Source organism: Aythya ferina, assembly GCF_964211825.1.
Source record: "Aythya ferina genome assembly, chromosome: 2".
Taxonomy (NCBI): domain Eukaryota; kingdom Metazoa; phylum Chordata; class Aves; order Anseriformes; family Anatidae; genus Aythya; species Aythya ferina.
In genome coordinates this window covers 84917264-84942790 of record NC_140297.1, presented here as the reverse complement: position 1 = coordinate 84942790, position 25527 = coordinate 84917264, and the positions used below count along the sequence as shown (strand labels likewise).

The window sequence follows — 25527 nt, the reverse complement described above, 5'->3', positions numbered from 1 at the left end:
CAAGGAGAGAGTTTATAATTATATGCTGTCAATCAATCTAAAAAATTAAGAACAAACGAACAAAAAAGGCTTCAAGAAGGTACTTTCAAGTAATTAAAATAAATCCCAAACAAGATACTGCAAGCCAACCCCTTATCCCACTTCCAAAAACAGTATGAAAAGTTACAGAAAGAGTTCCTCTTGATGCATTTCTCTACTAGAGAGAATTACTAATTAGAAGTATAAAGTAATACGACTTCCTACCTGTTACAATAAATTATGTCTAATTCTACCTAAAGAAATTTCAGAGGAATTTTCCAATTAACAGATAAGGGGATTAAGGGAATAGGTAAATATCACTGGGCCTGAAGCAATCAGTGACGATAAAAAAAAAAGTAGATCACAGATATGCAAGGATGTCTGTAGAAAAACCAATCAAGAATGCATGAAAGGGACTGTGTAAAAATCTGACTTCTCTCAAAGTACTGGAAAGAGGACTGTGATATGTATCAAAAATTAGTATTTATAGCAATCAGGAAAGCAAAGCTTTGTTTCATGGGTGAAGTTTAAACATAAATACCTAGGCAAAAGCTGTTAGATACTAAATTATGACTTGGTTTTGTGCTTTATAAGCCAAACTAGATCTACAGATGCTGGGATTGCACAGCAGTGCTATGGGCATCCTATGGCATGATGCAGGCTGAGCTCTGCACTAGACAGTACAAATGAAAGATGAGGGGTGCCACATGACCCCCATCCCTTTCTTTTCCAAAGTTCTACTGCTAAGTCCTTTCATCACATTCTTTCTCGGATTTCTAGTTTAAGTCTGTCTCTGTGATGAGCATACATGCACATAGATGTATGCATATATATTTATCACTCCCTTAGTGCTATCAGTCTTCTTTTGAAGACAACAGTGGAATGTAACATTGATAAAATTTGCAGAATTAGAGCCAATCCACACTAGGAATAATATGCTATGTAAACACAGTCATACATTCAAATACCATCCTCTGGAAGTCTTACAGACAGATATCTTTCTTTCACATAAAACAAATACATTTTCTTAACAGAATAGTATCATTTTGAGAATTCAGTAATCTCAACAGTATGCATAAACTAGAGTTTATGTTGACAATTCAAAGTATATTTCAGCTAAAACTGCCTCACCTACCCATAGAGATAGAAACTGATAGACTCCTTCCTCAAATCACTTTGCAGAACAATTTTGGTTCTGCACATTGTTATCAAAACCCAGGCTGCTAAGCTCAGATTTGTATTATATTACTTATGCTGCCTGCCCAACAGAAGCAGTGTTGTAAGCTTACCTTTAGTGAAAAGTGGCATCGTCTTCCACACTAGGAACTTAAAGAGAGGTTGAACGCAATTTCAATTCTGTTTTATATCTGTGGACCAGTACATTTTAGAGCATTTATTGTAAATCATACATTACACTTCCTGTCACAGATGAGTTACAATGAAGTATTCCAACATAAAAGATAAATGTTTAGGGATTCATCCTCTTAAGAGGCTTATGCCCTTGGGAAAATGCTTCCCAAATTTTCTTTGTGTTCTTACGCATTATTCAACAAACTTTGAAAAATGAATAATTTTCTCCCTGATCCGCCTCTTACTTACAAGAGGAGGCATTTTCATGCATTTTCAATTATTTTTGCATGGCTGTAGAATGTATAGACCTCTTCTTATACGACTGGTGAAGTACTTATGCATTTATACAGTCTAGTCTTCTTCAAAAAAGCTGGGTAGACTAACCTCATTTAAATACATTGGTATGAACCAATTTAAAAAAAGCAAAGGATTGTACCGTGAAAAATAAGTGACTTCCAACCATTATTGGTTACTCTGACAGAGACTTACCAGCAAAAGTATCCATTTCAGCATCTTTTTGATATAAACCAAAAAGAATCTAATTTTGATTATGTAGCTTATTCCTAGCTTTGCTACTCATGGCACTGACAAAGCCTTTACATTAGTGTGATTGACTTGGTATCAGAAGAAATACCCATGTAAAAGACTGCAAGCAGGGGTTAACTTTTCCTTCACCTTAAAAGTGATTTCTTATTGCACCCCCATCCCAGACAGGCTCTGTGGAAATGAACACTGGATTGCCAGAAACAGTTACAATTTGGGTGTTTTCCCCCTTCTCCCTATTACATTTTATTTATTATACTGGAAACAAAACTTTGGCAAATAGTCAGCAGATGAAACCTTGTCAAATTAGTAGCTACTATTTCACTGAAAAATGTAAACTGTCATCAAAACAGTAAATTTTAAATTATAGAACAAATCAGCTTGTGAAAAAGAAAGCCATCCTATGTGAAAGCGCAGAGAAACCTCCCACTCTCAGCATTTTATACTTTCTAAATTCGTATATTAAAGTGCTGAGGTATTGTGCTCAAATTCTATTAAACAAAAAAAATTTTCACGTACTTGAAAAGTACAGCTTAATGTTCCAGAATGCAGACTGAAATGCAATTGCACAACTTTTTTTTCAGTCACAAAAAGCTGTAGAAGGGTATATTTGTAACTGAATACGTATATGTGCATTCATGCATATGCATTCTTACTGAATACATCTATAATATTCTTTGACTATAAAAAAATAAAAAAAGTACAGAACAAATTCATTTTTTTCCAATCAGCAGATACAACAAAATCATTTAGCATATTTAAATTGTTTTATAAATTCAGAATGAAGATGCAGAGACAACTCATCTCAGAACACATTCAAATAACTTGAAATCTGCAAACATGGAACATGTCATATTTTAAATAATTCACGTTTTTGCATCAACTACAACTTTACTAATTTGTTTCCAATGAGAACCCTTACACCCCTCAGTGAGTGCCCTTCCGTGGGGAAAGGCAGACGTGATTGCATGTTTTTGATTATTTTTGAAGTGCAGAACCCTTTGGCAGGACTTCCGAAGTTAAGGAGACAGTGAGCTTGATACATCCTAAAACAAGTAAATGGGACATTAAGCCACTGCTTTCAGGTCAGCTTGAATTCTGAAAATATTCACTAGCTTTCTATGACAGAAGATTCCTGATACCTACCTTTTTAACATTATTTTTTTCATATGGCTTTCCATATGGCATACTGTAAAATCTGTGACTGAATTTGGCTCTTATTACAATTTTTGAAGTGGTGGGAGGAAGACAAAAAAGGCATCACCTCCTAGGCCCCCCACAGGTAACTCAAGCAACCAAGTAAATCAACGTGAAAAAAATATATATATTTTTTTAATCTACAAAACAAACAGTAGCCATCTTCTAATCAGCGGTTGTGTACCTCTTAGTCAACAATATGCTATGTCCACGTTCACTAAGATGAGTGTTTGTTTTTTGTTTTTGTTTAATTACATGATATACAACCTGTAACGTTGAAAAATAAAATTTAGGCATCTCTTTCAGTATTGCTTCCCAGAAACATGATACATACTGAAAGCTGCTACTGTTAAACTAATCCATAAGCAATTTGTAAGCAGCAGCTTACTATCAACACTCACAGCTTCATCTACCAACTCAAATACATAATTTTTTTTTCCATTAGACCTGCTCCAGAAATCTCCTGGCTCTGCCAGCTACAACACTGTCAGTGAGGAAAAGTCAGTCAAATAATAAACAAGATGGGGACCAAAGTCTGATGCAGCAGAAACACACTGTGCACAGTATAGCAGGGAATACGCACCTCAGGGAGTATGCATGTTTCTTCCACTACCAAATTTAGGTTGCAATTTGCTTTATGAGTTGTTCTGAATGATGAGGAATGAAGTCATACTCACGGTCTGCGGCTGAGGTGCCATCACACTGCCTCTGGGATGTACGTACATGTAAGCGAGCAAGAGTTCGGCTTCACCCCCTGGCTTCTCACAGAACTCCGTGCAGCCATAATGAAATTCTGCTCCAAATTTCTCCTCTTTCACAAGAGAAGTTAGCAGTTATCCCAAGAAAACTAAATTTGCATCCTGTTTTGTGAGGGAAAATAAGCTTTATGTGTGAAGGAATGGGACAGAATCCCCAGCCTAAGCACAGAAAATGCTTTTGAGTTGAAGAGAAAGCTGTACACCCGGGCATGCAGCACATTGCTAGAGGCTCTAGAAGTAATAAGAAAGGGGAAAATAAAGGGCAGACACCAATCTCCATTCCAAGGAAGTGTTATTTGGCAGGGACACATACATGCCACAGTTTAACCAAATGCTAAATGCAAACTTTAGCATCCCACAGGTCTTACTTAAATAAGAATAATTCAGAAGCCAAGGAGCTAGAAATACCCCTGGGGATTACAAGGATTACAACAGCAGGAAGCAAATGTACCACTAGGAACACTGCTCTTGGAGTTCACATGTAAATCTACTTCACCGTAGCTCGAGTGTTTTTCTACTTCTTTTCCCTTTGACAAATTTAGAAGAAACATTTCAATGTCAATCTTCTGACCATTTTAATTCATACTGGTTTTATATCTGTCACTCTACTACGTATTTTTAGTTACTTGTTAAAGATCACTCAACTACATCTTGTTAAAGTGTCAAACAAGCGAACATGACAGGAGGAAATTATCTATTCTGAAAACCAGGGGGACTGAATTCTTTGGCGTGCAGGTGAGGTTCACACCAGGGGGATTCTTCACTTGATTCTTGTTAGGCTTGTATTATTGCAGGGTGACGTTCTCCAGCACTCCTCAGGAAAACCAGAAAACTGGCTTTCGTTACTTTCCCTCGTTTCTCAAGCTTCCATGGAAAGTGTTATCCTCTAAGTCTGCAAAATATAATTCTCCATTAAGCTTGATGGGAGTCTGCTTCCTGCCCAAAAGAAGGAAGCATCTTCTAATGTGATGTAGCATGCCATCATTTAAAATTATTCCACTACTCCTCAGTAAGGGGGGATTTGAGCCTTTAACAGTAAGAGTAAAACCATAATCAGGAATGATTGTTCTTAAAAAATTGCTGCATTCAATTCAAACATAAAAACAATCCCAAAAAACTACCATATGTGTCAACAATTAAATCTCATCTGAAGACCAACTTTGCTGTTCTATATGTCCAACTTGTTTTACCAAGCAAAGATTTGCTCACAGACAGAGACTAAAATACTAATTAATACAGAGCCTCCTCTTTAAAGTTTGGGCAAGTTCAGGTCTCATTTGTATGTCTTCCAGGAAGAGCAGAATCTCCTAGGAAGCCAATCATCTACAACTAATCCAAAGCCTATTTATTCTCTTGCCTCCTTCAAACTGAAAACCTACTTGCTTTTTTTTTTTTTTTTTTTTTTTTATCATAAACCCACTCATGAAACAAAGATGGGAACTTCAATTTTACATATGGGTTTTATTGGGGTAGAGCTTCCAAATATCACACCCTTAGTAAGATGCCAGGCTTTCTTTTCACACCAGCTGATGTAAACCGAGTCTAAGCAATCCTTGTCACTTTAGAACTGCACTACCTTAACGCATATTTAGGTTCTTCATATAACTTACACGCAGAAGTATGATGCAGCACATCAGTCTGCTTGACAGGGGTGGCCTCCACCCTTACAACCACTGAATCAGATTTATGGTAGTATACAGTGTTGTAAAACTTTTGTTTGTTTGTTTGTTTTGTTTTAACAAAAGCATCCATACTTTCTCTGTACTTGAAAACATGAAGTTCTCTGTGACCAACCTGCTATTAAAACACTGAAAATTAACAAGTCCTTTCATTGAGATGTCTGTCACTGACAGATACCACAGACAAAACTAAAATAAAATGATAGTGCAGTTTACACCTTATAAACAAGCAAGTTCCAGTGGCACCAATAAAAATAACTGCTGCAATTGAATTTGGGTATGTAAACTTTGCAGCTTCTGAGCTCATCATTTCAGAGCAGACAGAGAAGGCTCTTTGGACTGTCTAGTACAAAGAACACACAAGGATGTGGGCAACATCTCTACCTGAAGCAAAGAGAAAGAACAACCAAATCCTTTCTGGAAAGAGCACATCCTTTTAACATGATGCTGATGTGCCTCTGAACCAAAATCACACGCTGCTCCTGAGCATATTCTGTATCCGCACCTACATACAGACACAGGGCATACAGCTCTATGCCATGTATACATGGATTATGAAGTCTGTGTAATAAATATATAGATATATTCACCAGAAGTGTGTGTTTATACTTGCTTTTGTAATATATACAAAAAACTTAAATTCCTACTAGTGTGTTACTGTAAAAAACAAAAACAAAACAAAAAACCTCTGTGCTTTGTGCTTCCACTTTCTGAAACATCCAACGGCCAAAAATGTGCTTGACCTAGAAGTCCTGAATACTATATGTATAGATACACATAAATACACACACACATATGCATATATATGAACATAGACTAAAACCTAGGAAGTGCTAAGTGTGGAGTGGTAAAGAAACCACTTTTTTTTTTTTTCCCCTGAGTTACTTGACTAGACTTAATACTTGAACATTTAGGCTCCTGGCCTGTTTCAAAGATATGCTTTTTTTGTTGTTGTTTTTCTAGCAACACAGCTTTCATAGCAGTTTTTATTTTTACAAGATGACAGCATGAGACTGGTGAATATAGTTGGCTACATTTTCCAGAATTTTCATAGATGTCCAAGGTCCTTCACATTTCTGCCCTTTGCTGCACTCTTGGAAATGATTTTGTAACGCCGACCATGAGCACATATTTGTCCACGTCTTCCAAAAAACATTTTTGCAATTTTCACACAGCCTCCTTCCTACGGACTTTCACAGCTGACATACCCCTTTCTCTCTCAATCCTGCATTTTCTACTGAGACATGCTTATGAAAAAAGCAGCAAAACGTTCACTATATTAAAAGCAGTCTGGGGATACTAGTAATTATTTGTTGAGAAGAATAAAAGCTTTTGAGTGATTCATAGAGGTAAATCTATGCACGTAATTAAACAATTTAACTGTTCTTATTTTTAACCCTGCCTTCCTTTCTACCTTCTCTTGCTCATCCTATCTTCCTGCATTTCAAGTCAAACATAAGCTTTCTGATGCAAGGATGTGCATTTTTATGTAATCATATCATGTACAGTGAAATGAAACCACTGGACCATTTAAATGCTACCGAGATGCACAGAAACAGCACAAATCCATGTATTTACCCTTGTTTTACATCTTAACAAGGAATACAGGCGAGTAATTCACCTAGCACTTTTCATAGCTTTCAATCTAAGATGCATGTTCTCACCAGAGTTGCATCATTACCACTATCACCTGCATATATTGAGAAGAATACATAAATTGTCACAACAGTCTAGTTTTCATTGGGATTCTAAGAGAATTCAGTATTACAAAGCTTAATGTTTGCATGGGTTTAGGGAGAACGGGGAAGCCAATGTTCTCTTTCCCAAAAACTTATTTCCCTGAGGTAAAACAATTCAAGTCAGGGATTACATTTTTTTAGTAGTACTACAATGCTCAGCTGATAGCAGCCAGGTCTCTTGCCTCTGAGATTTCTAAACACCGAATGAATAGGCCTCTGACTTCCTAGAAAACTCAAAAACACCTGTATCTATTCCAGTTAGTTTTCATACTATTTTTGGCTTCTACTTCAAAAGAATATTATTATTTTTCTGAACTTAGAAATCAAAACCAAACACTAGCATATTAAAACTACTACTCACTCTACTAAAAGTCCATTTGCTTTTTTTTTTTTTTTTTTTACCACTGAGAGATGAATTCAAACTTCAGTCTTAATAGAAAAACATGAAATATATTTCTCTATAGGTTTAATTAAAAAATATAAAGCTGGATCCATGACATCCAGATTACAATGAAATCCTTACGCTAAAGATGTTGGCAGCAGAAATTTCTTGTTACACTGACATCTAAACATTTTTGAGTGAGTTACTCACATAGACAGTTATTATCCATGAAACATTCCCCCCCCCAAGCATTATCTGCCCAAATATAGAAAAAAAATGAACAACAAAACAAACAAAACAAAACGACCACCACCACCAAAAAAAAAAAAAAAAAAACACCAAACTGAACTACTACTGGCTGTTGTTAAGAGGCTGAGACTTATCCATCTGCTATTAAACAGCGGCAGAAGGAAACTACAAGGGCATTTTAGAGGAAATAGCCCAGAAAGTTTTATCTATGTATTTCTCATTACATGTACTTCACAAATTTGACGTTTGTAACATTTCCCCCCCTACAGAGGAAGTTGCACAAAGTCAAGGAGCATATATTGATAAACCCCCATCCTTTGGCTGTACTGAGGGCAAACGCATAATTGCAAGCTATTGTCACTCAATTTCCTGAAATTCACCAGTTTTTGTCTTAATCCAAAAATGTCATACAAGTCTTTTTTTCCTAAGAAATCTACAAAGATAACAGGGCTCTAAAAATCCCAATTTGCATCTTTAACCACTGCTGATCAAGGCCCACTGTAAACTTTTCATTTCAAAATTCCTTTACATTGCTGCATTTACTCCATTCAAAGTTGCATTCCGAAGTAAATGGAATTTCCTCTTTGAAAAGGCTGCAAAATTTAGCTTATATTGCTGGCATACTGCTGCTCAGCAGAACTGGGAGCACTGTGGGGCTGAGCTTTCCCAAGAAGCCTGTGATACCAAGGAAATAAATCAATACCATGTGCACAGAACTCCATTTTCCAAAGAAGTTTAAAATGATAGAGAAATGAGCTCATAAATAGTTTATTTTAAAATGGTTCTGGAAACTTTCGTGCACTTCATTATCCTTCAGGCTATATTGAAATTGTCAACACAAGCGTGACGGGCTACCTTCACTATTTTGAATGCATCAGCTGTCACCTACCAGCTCTATCATTCCTCTGCCATCCATTCCATTTTTAATTGTACAGAAGCAATATAAATAATACTCTGAAATACATTTTAGAAAGATTGATGCATAGATTGCTTTCCTGAATTTTTCCCTGTAATTATTTTTCTGAACAAAAAAGCACTCTACCAGTTCTTCCCTTCACCCTTCCAAAAACACTTTTTTTTTTTTTTTTCCTTTTTAGCAGTGGAAATGCAGCAGTTTTCCTCATAATGGATTCTTGAAAAGCAGTTCAGAAGCTGATGACTCCAGTTCTATGCATAGTGTTAATTTAAAAAAAAAAACAAAAACAACAAAACAACAAAACACAAAACACTTCACTAAAAACTAAGTCATGACATAAAAGCAAAATCTATGCCAAAACCTTATTTTCTTTTAAAATGGTAGAAGAAAAAGATGTAAGTTCAGTAACAGACTGATCTTTATGTCAATGAATATGTAACAGGACAGGAATAAGGCCTCTGCATTCCCATTTCAAATTATTCTGAAAAGCTGTTAGCTGTATTATTATGAGGCAAGTCTAGCCTAGTAATAAACCTGCTGGGGATTAGAAACTATTAGGCTCACTTTCACTGTACCCATGTGCACAACTGATATGATTACAAGCATATAGGGGGTGATAAACAGAGCCCTCAAGGAAAGTATTTCCACCTAGCTGACTCCAAAACCAAATCAGCAAGCACCAATAATTGGAAAGGAAAATGTGGAGAGGAATTCAGCGTGCATTTTGAGAACCAGCTCTTGAGTTGCCCTGTGAAACTCTGTCACATGCATGCAGTCATCAACAGCTCCTACACTGTTATACCCTGGCAGGGCAGCCAAACGTGAATGCAGTGCTACTCTCCTCTCAAACTTCGCCTCCCTCTAGATGACACAACTCGGTGCAACATGCTATAAATTGATTAAAAGAAGAGCATTGTTACCGTTCTGACTTCAAGAAGTGCATAAGGAGTGGAGGCTTGCCCACTGACAGCACGAGGACATTTCACTTAGGATGCCCCTCTGTGGAAAAGCAGCCCCCTTCTTCCTACACGGCATGAAGAAACTGCTCTGAATTTTCAGTTATCAGGCCCAAAAACCGGACCCACACAAAATAAGTTATAGATAATCACATATCCTTTAGAAGGAAGCCTTTATGCAGCACTTTGTTTGGCTGGGGGGGGGAGAAGGTTGTGGTGCGTAAATAGTGCAGAGGCTGAGACATAACAGATGGGTGCTGGAGACATGCCACAGAAAATGCAGTGGCTGACAGGATCTGTTATCCCTTAGTGGCTGCAGATAAAACCTTTACAGTTTAGGATAAAGTTTCATTAAAATAAATGTAGCTGCTGACAAAAAAAAAAAAAAGAAATAAAAAAAAATACAGCCACTAGAGAAGACTAAGTGTATGACAATGAAGGTGTCACCCCACAGAGAGGATTTTGCGAATTTAAAATAATTTATATATACATGGCTGCAGAAGGCTTGCCTAAACGGAGATTTTACAATTTGGATACCCACAACAAACTTCATTCTCCATTACGATGTGAAAAGGCACAGGAGGAATTAAACCCCTTTTCCCACTTTTTCCTGAAAGATCTGATGTCTAAACAGCTAACGAATCCTCTATGCGCCAATTTGTGTGCTGTCAGAGTTTTACAAGAGATTTGGCAACTACTCTGATGTAGAAAACTGTCAAGTCGTCCCTATTAGAAGCTACTGGAAGAAATCAAAGAACCACACAGAATACTCAAATGGGCACGAAAAGGGTAACCCCTCACAAAGGCCAACTTATTGTAGGGAAGGAAAAAAAGCATCCATTTTATGCCCCTTTAAGACCATAATCTTAAGTACTGCGATATAAACAACTATGTGGTTACAGGATAATGTCACAGAACAAGAAGCAGCTTTTATTCATGAAACGTTTGACAAGAATTATGACTAAAATAGTTAAACATTGTATTCTTTCATCTACAATGAACTTCATTAACAGGAAAGTATCAGTTGCAAGTAGGCCGAGATATTTTGACTCTCAGGATAACACCAGTAAGTGGATAATTAACTGGGCACTCAAGTTTCACAAATATTAAGCTGAAAGTATTGACCTGGAAAGGGGATAGCAGTCATACAATTGAGCCAGTATGAAACTAACGACTCCAAAGAAATGTAAAAACCTGTAGGTTGCTCCTCTTGGCCCAAATGAGTATTTTCTCCCTCTTGCAATGAGATAATCACTGGACATGGGGCTGTTACACAGTTAAATTGAACCTTAGGAGGTTTGGTCAGAGCAGAACCCCACACTGCCAAATTGTGGAAATAACCTTGTTGGTTTTAGGAGGCACATAAAAGTCCTGGACAGAAATCATACTGGTGTTTCCGTAAAGACATTGCAAACTGCAAACACTACGTTAGCTGGCATTGCTTTGAAAAAAGTTATGGAGCCTGAGTGTTTCAAAGGACAATGAAAGTACATAAAAAAACAGCTAAACAGGCCATTTAGTTTCTGAGTATTTCCAAGATTCAAAGGGAGTCAAGAACTTTTTATCCTAGTAAAAAGAGCTGGAACAGACACAGACAAGGCTGACTGATCAGCACAGTTTCTCCAAGAGAAGAGCAACACAATCCTGACCAACATGTAGGTAAGGGCCTCATTGACTGAGAAACTATCTTGTACCTGTGTTGTTGGCATCCATTCCTCTCACTTGCACTTACAGAAACCCAATCACTTTCCTTTAGCCACATCAACTATCATGGACAAACTTTCAGACTTACATTCGAGACACTCAAATTCTGATAGGTATTAAGGAAAAACATAGCACCAAACAGCATAAAGAAAAAAAGCCAGTCCTCATCTCCAAAAACGTAATATATGACATACGTTATGTCCTGGTAGGGAACAAAAGGGTAATCAAGCTAACTTGAAATTACTGTTAAAAAGTTGAAAGCTAAATTAAAATACTTTATTTTTCAACTTACTTAAAAGTCCCTATATTGTGTCCCTGTGCGTATGTTTGTACATAGAATCACAGAACCACTGAGGTTGGAAAAGACCTCTAAGGCCATCTAGCCCAACCTTTAACCTCCTACTGACAAGTCCACCACTAAACCATGCTGCTAAGTTCTGCTTCTACACACTTCTTGAAGACCAACAAGGATAGTGACTCAACCACTTCCCCGGGCAGCCTATCCCAACGCCACGCAATCCATTCGGTAAAAGAAACTTATCCTAATATCCAACCGAAACCTCCCCTTGTGCAACTTGAGGCCATTTTTCCTCACTACTTGGTGCTTGGGAGAAGAGCATGATCCCCGTACAGCTTTTGCACGTTTCCTGAAGAGACTTTGTTTTGTTTTAGTCTGCAACAGAATTTGCACAGCACCTCCTTCCTCCACAAGTGCCTTCTGCCTCCATAGTTTACCTTTAGTATAATCAGGAAATCTAGACATCCCCTTCTGTGCTCCTCTGGAGTAGAAAAACTTTCAATTTCCTTCCAGGTCTTCTGCTACCCAGTTCCCTCTACTCTGTTGCATGATAAACATGACTCCCTTTCCCAGATTATTAGAGGTGGAAGGCAAGCTAAACAGCAAATGATCCCGCTGATGCCGCAGTGGCTTAAAAACAAACAAACAAACAAGAAAAAAAAGAGTAAAAAACAAATATTTCAGAGTAAGTCTAGAGACTGGGAGTTTCCCTGGCAACAATGGCTGCAGGATTTCTATGGGATCAGTGGTGGCTCTTGGTTCCTAGGAAACCACTAGCTTAATGCTAAGACTTGTGATGCATCTCTGAACTTGACTCATTCAATGAGATCCTAGAGTGGGGCAGTAGAAATGGGGTAAAGGGGAAGATTTAAGTGAATGTGATGGAGATCACCACAGGAACAGCAGTACAACAGGGAAGGAAAGGCTAGGAGCAGGGCCTCACATTAGGCTCTGACCTTCAGTGAGCTGGCAGAGATTGGCCTTAATCTACATACAGAACAGGTTGTTAGAGTCAGGCCCTTAATTTGTAACAGCTGTAAGATTTTATGAGAGACCAAGAGATGGTCCTGATCATTCTTTCCATATATCATTTTTAGCTAACCTCTACACTAGAAACGAGCAAACATTTTGGTTGTATTCTCTTATGTCATAGAGAGTGAAGGATTTCTCTATTTTGTACAACTGCTACAAAATCTGTTGGCTTTTGTTTCCTGCTTATATAATAGCTGTACAACATCACACTGCGGTCCAGCTTCAGAAACTAACAACCTCTGCACAGCAATTTGTGTGTCAGAAAATGATTTTCAGTTTTTATTTTTATCTTTTGGAGAAAATTTCAGAACATGTGTTTTGATTTTAGCAAGCTTCTTGAAAATTTTGCCCATTTATCTTCTCCACCTAATGCATTTCCCTCCCTCCCATCACATTTCCCATCAAAGAAAGATCAAGATTACCCTTTGAACTTCAAAGCACCTTACAAATTTAACTTACTCTGAACATCCCTGTACAGAAGAAGATCATTATTATCCATTTGGCTGATGAGATGTCCAAGAGCTACTACTGAGAAGCTTATGTGGTTTATTCTTGCCAGGAGATTGTAACAGCTTACATGAGCCCAGTAAAACCTGAAAGCATGGTTCTTCCCCGTGTTTTTAACGTCTGGTTGGAAAATATACTTGCAACATTTTCTGGCTGTTACAGTCTGTCATCACAGAAAGGCACCACACGGATTTTGCATCTGTCAAAGTTTGCAAATGAGCCACAGGATACTGAGCAAAATGCGTGGCAAACAAAGGCAGAAACTGCTTTGAGACATAGATTCACCATTAGAAGCTGTGATACCATTCAAGAACCAAAAATGGACTATGGACAGTATGAGAATGAGGTACACTGTCCACCTGCTTCTTTCTGTATCAATTAAGATATTAAAACATGACAGATTAGGAAAGAAACTGGAAAAGCTATTTGTTGCTGTTCATCAATTGGCAGACACATTACTGAGGGGAAAAAAATGGCTCAAAAGGAGAAGACCTTGGTCTTTGTTTTCCCATTGTTTTTTTCCCCCGAACTTATCAACTCTACAAGGAGCTCCTGACACTGTCCTCCTGAATGCCCTGTATCATTGATAAGTACATAAGTGGTCTTTCACTTCTATCCCTCCAGCACAAAGTAAACAAATTACTTTCTGTTGGAGGTTGAAGATTGTAAGAGCTAAACTTTCAAATCAAACAAGAACTAAGACATCATCTCTATCTCAAAATTATACCTTGTATAGCATGTAAGTACCCTACCAAATAAAATGGCTACGTATAACCTCTTCTCTGATGATGGTTAGGAACTCTAAGCACTTCAGGACACACTCATTACTCAAACTACATGGATCAGCAATATCCACGTTACTGTGATACATAAATTGTGATGTTCTGTGATTACAGTATGGCAGGTTTGCTAGTGATGAGATCAGATCTCATTTTAAACAATAGGATGATAGGATGGCAACAAAACGGAGTAACCTCCTGCACAGTCAATAATTGGTACTAGCCATATAGAATAGTAAGTGGATACTAGTGCTTCATGGGCTAAAAACACAGACACTTTATTTTTGTAGAGTACACTCTACTTTTATAGAGTACACTTTTTTTTTTCCTCTCCTAAGGATTTCCAAGAGAAACAGAGAAAGGAGGTTGCTAAAAAGTATGGGCCAAACTCAACTGAAAAACAAAACAAAACAAACAAACACACACACACACAAAACAGCTGCAGATGATGCTTCCACGCACACCAAATCACATATTGTGCACTGGGGAATGACTCCACCTCTGTCCAGTGATTCCCCAGTCATTTTGAAACTACCCTCATGTAAGCAGGGGAAAGAGAAACTGTTGGCATACAGAGGAATGTTTTTTACAAGTTCTGGGTGCTACTCCTCCACTTCACCACAAGTTGACCCACACTGGATTACTTAGCACCTTGTTAATTGTGCCATGCCTAAGCTGGAACTAAATATTTTTAATGCAAGTCTTCTCCAGCCAAGGTTTCCAGCCAAATCAGTCTACTGAAATTCCAAGTTAACAGACGATAAAATAATCGATGAACCCCACCTCAACTACTTTAAATAAGTAGGCTTCATCCTTATTTACTGAAAGCACAAAGGGGAAAGATCTCTGCTTAGTTTCCAGCTCTTCCACCTTTTCTCAAAGCCATTTTGCAGACTAATTAAAAATTCATGCCATTTATACAGAAAAGATCTGTATGAAGAATTGCAATTCGCTCTGGACTTGCTAGTCTTGAATTGTGTATTTTTGTCCTGTTTAGACTCTTAGATTTTATTTTCTCTTTAGGGTCATTTTTTCATACTCGGAGGAATATACACGAAATCCTGAGAGACTGTACCATTTTCACACAGGGAAAATTAACCAGATGTTTCTTTTCTGAAGGAAAGATATACTTAACCACAGCATTACAAAACAGTCACTCTCAAAAAGCATCTGTTTGGTTCTGCCAATACAAGTCTTGGTCCATACAAATTTGCTGTACAACATTCTTAGCAGGGTGTTAGCAGGACCACAGAAGCTGAAGCATTGTTTTTCTGGAACTGAGTCAATGTTGCCAAACATACACATGCTCAGATCCACAAGAAATGTTTCCCATGGCTTCCCCACTACCACCACCTTTGGAGGACTTTCCCTTCCACTTTACTCCTAATTTCAGAGGAGGGCAAGAGAGACCTTTGAAAACTATTTAGTGAAAAGGAGATTTGCCTATTGCATATATAGAATAGGAGAGGTACATCTGCAATCCCTGTTTTGTCTCATTCTCACCAGGAATACACCTTCAGTCTTCTACCTCTCGGGTATGAGAGAGATGTCCTGGTACCCCAGCTCCACCCCACCTCTCAATACAGGCACACACACTCTATCTCCCCAAACTGTTTTAATGTAATTAATTCAGTATCAGAGATATCGATGTGATAGTTTGGTGGTAAAGGCTTGAGCCTGGAATGGGGTAGATCCACCCTTGCTTGGATAAATAACTACTGCAAGCTGCATTCCACCAGGAAGGACAGACACCCACCAACACCCTGTTGGACTTTGACAGCCCAAGTGCTATTTTGTGATCATAACAGAACCATTAAGGTTGGAAAAGACCTCCAAGATCATCTGGTCCAACCATTCCCCCTACCACCAATGTCACCCACTAAACCACATCCCTAAGCACCACATCCAACCTTTCCTTGAACACCCCCGGGGACAGTGATCACAGCAAGGCCTTCTCCCTCTGCCCAAGTCTGTTTCTGTGTGTGACAACCCTTCCTGAAGGAGCTACCAGATAAATTCTCACAAAGATGCCCAAGCTCCCACACATGCGGGTTTACACTTTTCTTACCTTGTTACACTGCTCTACTGCCTGGCTGCTATTCAGGTTTACAGCAGACTAACACCATTAACACTGAGACAATCCTTGGAACAAAGCAAGATTAAATACATGGTAAAGACTCCTGCAGAAACATTTACCCTTTAACAGGCCACGTTCCAAACTGTGTGTGCTGATCTCATAGGCACTTTTACTGGAACACAAAAGTTAACTAGAGTTTATTTTACTTCTACCACTTATACAGAAAAGAAAGCTTTCTAGCTTGCATTTTGGAAACAGCACATTTTTGGGAAAAAAAGAAAACTGAAAAAGAAAAATATACCAACAAGATAAGTTTTGAAATTTACAGTCCATACAGAATGTTCTGATCTAATTTATTTCCTTTCATAAGTGGAAAGAAAGCCAATTTTAAAGTTTAGAAAATAGGCAGCCAGCACCTCTATTTTCTGCTTAGAAGGAAAATTACAGCCAGCAGAGGTAATGGAATGGGATGTGGGCTCTGAATGCACAGAATGAAGCAGAAACGTCTCTGGGCATTACAGCTCAATCATGCAATACCTGGAAAGCTCCGTTACTTTGTTGACCTATGCCCAGACAGTTCTAAAGCAAGAGCTGCTGAGAAGAAGTTGGATTTAACTTTTTTTTTTTTTTTTTTTTTTTTTTTTTTTACTTCTGCAGTTGCAACATGATTTCACTGCTACTGTTGGTATTAGCTTTCCTTTCTTTTTCCCTAAACACAAAAAATGCAATCATTGTTGCAGTCTGCACTTCGCAGCTGCGTTCACCAAATGAGACCATTTCTCCTGAAGAAAAAGTTTTAAGGGCTCTGAAATACATATCTTGGGAAAGAGGATCCCATGAAGGAATATTGTTAAGTGTAGATCAATATAATGCAAATGAACATCTGAACACTGAAATTCATTTTGATAGCCTTCACAGAGCATTTTTCACAAAATTCCTGTAACCCAGCATCTTGCCTCTGAGGGGAAAAAAATATTTGTGTATATATGAGTGTAAATAAAATAGGTAAGAATAAAGAAGAGTCACAAAACAGTGAAAGACACATGTCAACTCAACCCATCAAAACAGACACATGGAGTTCAAAACCAAAACTACTGCTACTACAAAATGTCATTGGTATATACTTAGCTGAAATATAAGAAAATTATGTGTTTTTCACCTCTTATGAAGCTGGTATGATTCATCAGGAATGGTACATACGCATGGTTTTGTAATAATTCAAAAACTCAGAAATTAAGCAATTTAATTTACACATATTTTTGAGTAGAAATTGGAAGGTACATAGACTGACAATTGCATACTAACATTTGAATTTCTAGGGCTCCCCAGCTGCCCTAAATTCTAGGGATGGACAAACCTTAAATAATTTGTTGGTACTAAGGGACAGATTGATCCTTCTTAAATGAATGTAGGGCAGAAAATACAGCAAGCATATATTTCCAATACTTTAAAATACTCACACCTTCTCTCATTCACAGTTTAATAAGAAACAAAAGCAAGACAATAGTTAGAAAATGTTATGCTCTCACCCCCTCTCTATGCCACATTTCATATAGGAAATGATGGCATGAAACAGTTTATATCACATCTCTACTGCATATTTCCGTTCCTTTTTTGACCTGAAGTAAATATACAAGGATGCTCTGAAGAATCAACCTGTACATTGTCTTTGATATTTGACTTCTCTTTTTCCATACACATAAGTTTTATTTCTGACAGGTGGTAAGAAAAGAGGGCTCATTTCCTTTTTAAACAACACAAATCATCAGACTCTCTGCCAGTATAGATGCATGTAATCTTCACTACGTCAGTTCATACCAGCTAACAGTCTGCCTAACTTAAAAATTATCCACGACCACAAACCTGATAAATATTCTGATACTTTCTGGAAAGTTTTTTCCTAAAGTTTAAGTTAATGAATATTACACTGTATTTTATGACAGTTGGATGATGGAGAACAGATGTTGAGCTAAAATTTCATTCGCCAAATGTCAGCTCAGAACATGTATGTAAAACGACAGTATTAGTAATCCAAACTACACAGTGAAAACAATGGAAAAAATTGTCAATTACTTCAGTGCCTGCCAACCATTTTTCTTGGACTTCAGATGGAAATCCCAGCTGAACTGAAGTCTAGAAAACAACGTTCAGTTTTAGAAACCATAATTGCTTGTTAAGATAAGTATATTCTCTTCTGGGCATTTTTTTTTTTTTTAAATCCTAAACTGACTGACATACAGCAAATGCTGTTCAAAAAACTGCAGTTAATATGCTTTTGTCTTGCACTTTGCTCTGACAGTGAATCCTTGTTTGGACAGGTAGGCTTCGTGTCTGAAAATTATGCTTGCTACTCTCATCAACAACTAAACAAGACCTTTTTAAAAGGAACAAACCAACCAACCAACCACAAAGGCAGCAACAGCTCTGTAAAGAAGCTCAAGATTTATCATTTTCTCAAGTCCATCTACCGGCCAACATGTTTCTTGTTTCTTTCTGCCTGAAGATGTAAGTGATAACATTTTGAACAATACAGTGAAACTTGCCACAGCTACTGAAAGTTGTTCTTATATTTGAGACATTCTCATTTTCCCTATTAAAACCACTACCTATAATTGTATCTCTTAAGTGCTACTATATAAAGTTCTGTCCTTCAATTTTTTTTCAAGCATCTGGAAAGTCATCTGTCCCCTCCTTTCCGTGCTTGTCATTTATCCAAGATTTTGTACTCTATCCACAGAAATCAACATTAACAGTCTTCTGACCACTTTCATTTCTTTTCTGCACACTTGCCAATTTTTTACAATCTTTCCAATCTTTGAAATATCAGCAACTGCTTTGGCCCACAACTAGTTTCACAAAGCAGCTTGCCTAGGTGGACTATAGCTTCTGGGTACTAAGATACAACATCAGCAGTAATATTACTGACAGTGCTTTGTAAGAATTATTCTGCACTTACAAGCAGGGCAGCAAAATTAAGTGATGGACACCATGCACAATCTCATTCATTTGATCCATAGAGTAACACAAACCTCTTTTGTAGAAATGATTGTGAAAAATCCCAATTAATTTAATTGTGATCATAACAAAAGGGTATTTAATGACTCCAAGATTTTATCAAATTCAATTTATACCTCGATGTCTACTTGCTGCTACTTTACCTACAGAAATCAATACTCATGAACACACAAATGGTCACAATACAAGAAAGAATGTAAAAAGCTGCCAAATGAAAAATCTGCGGGAGAAAATCTTCTTTTACGAGCACATTTCATAGACAGTAACTGACTATCAGTTTCAAAGTGATAGCAAAGCAACTAAACAGAGGTGACCTTTTATTTTAAATAGACATAATATCTAGCACCTGTAGAGATACTGCAAATATGTCTTTCTTGTCTATTTGGAATAGTGCCTTCAGTAACATCATGCATTTCTTAAGAACATTTCATATGGATTACAGTAATTTTTCCTCTGGTTTAGTGCACTCCTAAAACAATTTTCTTTAAGTTTGAAAATGAGACATTCACAAAGCAAAGCTTTTTCTCTTTCATGAGCTTTTATTTTCTGGAACACAAATGTATTGGAACATCCAGGTTTCAGAAAAAGACCACTTCTCTCTGGTTACCAATGCTTGTTCTGAGGCAAGGGGAAAATGGGGAGGAATTGGGTTCATATTTTTTCAAATTTCTGGAGGAATATCAAAAGCTAATGAAAAATGTTGAAGATGGAAGTTTTCTAAAGAAGTTGAACTCTGTAGTAGCTGCGGATGTCATGAGATGTGATACTTTTGATGTGCCTTAATATTTATCTACTCTGGGGTTTTGGGGGAGGGAGAGAGAACTTCTATGATGCTAAACGTGTAGAGAGATCAGTTTGTGGATATTGGATTCTTAATGCAGCAAGAGAAGCCTTTACAAATTGTTAAACACCTCTACCATTTTTGCTGGAGCAAATTTTTGGGTTCTCTTGTCATGTATTACATATAACAATAAATAAATACTTCACACCATCTGCCACAGGGAAAAAACCCACAAAACTAAACTTGTATAAATTAACATTTATGATGGGCTTAAACTTCAGTTACCAAAAATACCTGTTCTCTTTTCCATCTGAAAATTAAAGAAAATCACCAAGTGCATCAAGGATTGTAGTCAGCGTTTTCATTACTGTTACCATGGAATTCAAAGAATTTGACAGAAAACTCTCTACAACCTGTCCACCTGTGTGCCTGCTTGGCATATGCCAACTATAAAACTACAGAAGAGACTATAAAGTTTCTTCTTGCACCTTCCCTAGGCACATGAATGTATCTCAATGAACATGCACATACATTCTGCTACCACTCACTAGCATTAGAAGCCTGCACAAGACACAGGGTGAAGCACAAACCTGACCACTGGCTGTTTCACATCACTCAGCCTCATTGCCTAGTACCAGAATATCCTTTTATGAAGCTTTTAGGAATACTAACAGCAGAAAAACCAACAACTGTAACAACTGCTGCCCAAGGAGTGACTTAAAACTTCAATCCAAAATGGTCAGTCAAAACAGTCATACCACTGCTTTCATTTTCAGAAAAAAATAAAAATAAAATACTTCTCAGAAGACTTCGAGGAGCACCAGTACTTGAAAGCAGGCTAAATATACATATCCAAGACAACACCTATCACTTCATTTCAAAGAAGAGCTCATGAGAGCCTTCCAAGGCAAAGCATTAGAACAGCACTGGTATAGAAACAAAATTTTATACTTACGATCAGTTTTCGGGTTGTGGCGTTTTTTGTTCTCGTTGTATTTTTGGTGGTGATATTCAGTAGCGGAAACACACAAAGCAAACTGCAATTTCAAACCTCTGCACAAACAAGAAATAGTAGACAATTAAGGTTTCACCCACCTGGGATCTTTCTGAATGCTATCAATGGAAGGTGACCTAGCCAAGGTCCCCTCAGGTGGGATGGCTGGCCCAGATTTGCTGTATGGTGATTCAACAGAAGGACAATACTGCAGCTGTCGGTAGGGGTCTGCGTAATTGGAGGCTGGGCCTGCAGCATAGCTGGCCCTCTGGAAGGTCGCGGTTGCGTTCTGTGTGCCGTGTTGACTGCCTGTGCGCTGTAAGGGTACGGAGTCGACACCAGGGGAAGATGGGGCTACGACAGGAAAGTAGGGACAAAGTAAAAAATTGAGGACCTGTTCACAGAAATGGTTAACCAGGTCTAGGCAGAGGAAAAAAAACACACACATATAAAACAGGGGTTCAAAAAGAATGAGAAAAACAAAACAAAACAAAACAAACAAAGAACATTGTCATTTCCAAAACCATTGAAGTAAATAACTGTCAAATGAATTTCTAAAAGACATGCCACTCCTGCACTAGAAGGACTCTAACATCAGCTAAACAGACCGTAACAGTGCTTTTCACTTGGGGTTTTACTTGCACTAACCTGGAACAGAACAAGTGCAGAAAAGCATGGGACTAGTCAAACTAGGATTTACAAACACCACCAAGTGAGGCTCTTTTAGTCCTTCGAGAGGTGGATGGAAGCAGAAGGAACATCAAATCAGGCTCAGGAGGCCAAATTGCCATGGAGAGCTCTACGGCAGAGGAAATGGACAGCCACGGCCAGCTCAAATTGATAGTCCTGCTATCGGTGAAACAGGTAAAACCAGACGCCTGCCCTGGCTTTTACTGTGCACACTTCAGTAACTTTTTTTTTTTTTTTTTTTAATACTTTCCTTCTTCATATTTCACCATGAATTCATGAATAAGACTTAGAGGACTGCTACTGCTACCTGAGTCTGAAAAAGAGCCACGTACGAGGTGACCACATAGATGTCTTAATACCAGCAATGGTTGTGCGCTGAGTTCGAGATTATTGTATTAGCAGGTTTGAGCGGCTTACTTACAGATTTACACTGACTTAATGCTTTTGCGACTCAAAAATCTCACTAATCTCCCTCGGAGCCCATTATCTTCCTGTTATGCCACAGCGTAATAAGGATGTGGTCACCTTTATGATTCTTATTAAATACACAATATTTTTCAACCAAGGCCTGGTTAACGGCAAATGCCTTTGCACTGTAAGTGCTAGAGGAGCAACACCCATGTGATCTTTGGCCTGGAAACAAATACAAATTAAAAGCTGGCTTGGATTCCTTGAAGTGGCAAATAAATTCTTCATAGCTCCCACTTCCCCTTGGCCCAAGACCACAAGAGCACTTTTGCAAGCAGGAGTGGGCCTGGCTAAGGATTAGTTTTAGCTGGGTCAAATTCATACACAGAACTGCACAGGCAAAATTGCATATTCAAGTGACAAGTTGTCATAAAATATTTCCCAATCCTTTCTTATTAATAGTACATTGTACAATCCTTTCTTACTGAAGTACATTGACACTTCAGGATGGTAAATATTTTTCAGTATACTATATATCCACAAAAGGGACTTTAAGCATTTCATCTTGAAGTGTCAGCAGATGAAATACATTGAGCTTAAAATAAAATTATTGCACTTTTGTCTGAGCTGGCACAGACCAGAAATTATAACACCTGAACATCTTAAATTTTCAAACAAATTAAACATTCAAATTCTGCCTTTTCATTTTTTCCCTGTGGTTCTCAAGTATAGCACTTTAAGATAATAAGTATGATCTTAAAATTTTGTTACAAACATATATTAGAGGGATTACCTTGACATAAATACTCAGCAACATTTTAAAAGCACTGTTTTTAATTGCTAGTATATAATTCCTCGAGAAATGAGTAATAAAGACACAGAGACCTTTTCGTAAAAATGCGTCAATTAAAATGCAAGAACATTTCACATTTCAAGTTCAAGAAAATTCATACTGAAACATCTCATGCACAAATCATTCCAAACTCAATGTTATGAAGACGTAAGAACATCATCACCTTTTAACAGAAAATACACAATTCAAACCCAAAGTTTGGTACCTTATGAGAAAAAGTGAAAAAAAGTTAGAGAATATACTGGAAATGATTTCAAGTGAAAAAGCAAAAACTGAATTGTACACTGACACAGCATACTTATAAGTTTTAGCAATATGCAGAATATCCTGTTAACTGTTACATGTAACATCATATGGGGAATTGCACAAAACCCCAACACTAACAATGCTGAAAACAAGAACTCACTGTAATGGAGATTGCTTTGTGAAATATTCCAACCTACTTCCCTTCCTTTCCTTTGCAAGACAGTTCAATGAAAATCGTGTTTGTTTTTAATTTCTTTAAAAACTTTTCTATTTTGTTTGTCTTTTTATCAAAATAGGTATTTATATGAACCGAAACTAGCTGTCACCCTAACACCTACGTGCTTTTTGAGTCACTCTGATTCATTTCTCAAATTATCTTCCTAACAGACTTACTTCCTTTTGAATTTTATCACAATGAACACAAAACTACCAGAGTTAGAATATGAAAATGAAACAAATCTATGATTTAGCTGCACATCCACATATCAGCTTGTTTAGCCAATGGTAGATCAATTTGGAAAAGAAAAAAATCACTCACTTAAGAATAGCTTCTACATTTAACTGGATTAGAGTCACAGACTGTAAAGAGTTCGGTTTTAGTAGACATTTTTACATGAATAGTTTCAAGTAAAACCGAAGAAAGCTACCGGTTTCAAGTAGCACTGAAGATGCTACCAAGCAATTACTGTTGCTCAAGTAAATTCTTTTAGCAGCCATATTTATTCAAAGCACAGCTCTTCAGTCTACGACAAAGACTGCATTTATTGAGAATTCCCTTGGATTTAGGATATTTAAACAGCAAAATCATAGCTATTATGTCTATCAAAAAAAAACAAAAAACCAACAACAACAAAAAAACAAAGTCCTTTTGAAGTCCTTTTGCATTACCCAGAGACATTTAATCTTCAGTGAGCACAGGGTAATCCGCAGACACATTCAGTGGACTGGAGAACGTTCACATATCAGCTACATTTGCAGATGATCACGCAACCTATTAACATATTTTTAAATTGAAAGCACTTACCTGTTCCCCTAACTTTTGCATTTGACTTGTCTCATCCCAAACCAAAGTCAGATACAGCTGTAACCACACAGCAACACCTGGACCAGGCCTGGCTCACCACCGGCCAGAGGCAATGCTACTTGGGCAAGGATCAGGGCTTCACCCCAGCAAGGAAAGGGAGGGAAGAGAGGAGGTGTAGCAGAAGTGCTGCCCCAGGAAACACGTGCCAGCTGCCAGCCTAGCCTTCCTGGGACCTGGCCCAGCCAAAGCAGGAACGTGGCCAAACCACGCTGTTGCCCTGAGCCTATTCTGCCTCTGCATACCTCTGAAGGTAAAACCAGAAGTGGTGACCAGACTGTGAAGAGGTAGGACTCTAGCTGTGGACACCTTCAATCTCAACTTTTCTTTAGAGAGAACTCTTCAGTCTTCAACTGTCCCAGAAGATCAGGAATAAAAAAAAAAAATTAAAAAAAATCTCAAAGCCTTATTTCATCTTGCTTATTTCTTCTTCCTAAGTCACCATACATCATTTTTAATAGTTATTGCAGCCCACACTTTTTAAAAGCTTCCATGGAAATTCAGTGGTTAAATGACACACAAAGAAAAGTTTCAGAAACTCTCAGGTAACTTGCCCAGTGGTTCCTGAGACCCAGCTGCAAAGCACAGCTCCTCCATGCAGGGATGGGCACCGCATGCTACAAACCTGGGGCTAGCTGGCATGGACAGTAAGGCCAGAGCATCCACGCTCCGCACACAATTAGCAGACACTGAGTACAATAAATGACATGCTCAGAAGCAGGCCAGTAAAACCCTATGCATTCATCCTATTTTCAGCTTCAGTTCAATACAAGAACAATGCTTGAAGAGAATTTGAATTTTGGGTTGCAAAAGGGGTTTCACCAACAAGTTCCAAAGTGAACATTTCAAACTGTGCAAACCCAGAGCTACAGCCTCAGCAAAGAGATTTCAATTTGTCACCTAAAGACTGCTTTTAATATTTTGTTTTAGCTTGGCAAGTCATTGCTGCCTTAGAAGTACCATATTGTCTCCAGCCTTCGCTACTGCAGCACTGAAAATCATAACCCCAGAGAACTGAGGATACCATACAAATATTTAATATGTTTTTACAGATTTTCACCCATGACAATAAAAAGCCCTTGTTAACTATAGCAAAAATCCTCTGATGACCTGATATATTACAGTTCTCTTAACTGCAGAAATAGGCTGGCTCCTCTATGTGCTGTATCATTTCCTACAGCTTTTGCTTAGTATCAAAATATACAAGTTTCATATTATATTAACATTGAAAATTTAGGTGCTCTCATGGGCTCTTAATGAGACACTCAACTCAGA

At 37.8% G+C, this 25527-nt stretch overlaps 1 protein-coding gene across 5 annotated transcripts in view; it reads right to left on the bottom strand.

Annotated features, from left to right (window-relative positions):
* Positions 1 to 25527, bottom strand: part of CTNND2 (catenin delta 2) — a 642859-nt gene that overhangs the window by 213227 nt on the left and 404105 nt on the right. For all 5 annotated transcript variants that reach the window (XM_084509612.1, XM_084509610.1, XM_084509611.1 and 2 more), the window contains one exon: positions 21076 to 21328. In XM_084509612.1, the coding sequence (XP_084365738.1) occupies positions 21076 to 21328 (253 nt within the window). The remainder of the gene's footprint in view (positions 1 to 21075; positions 21329 to 25527) is intronic.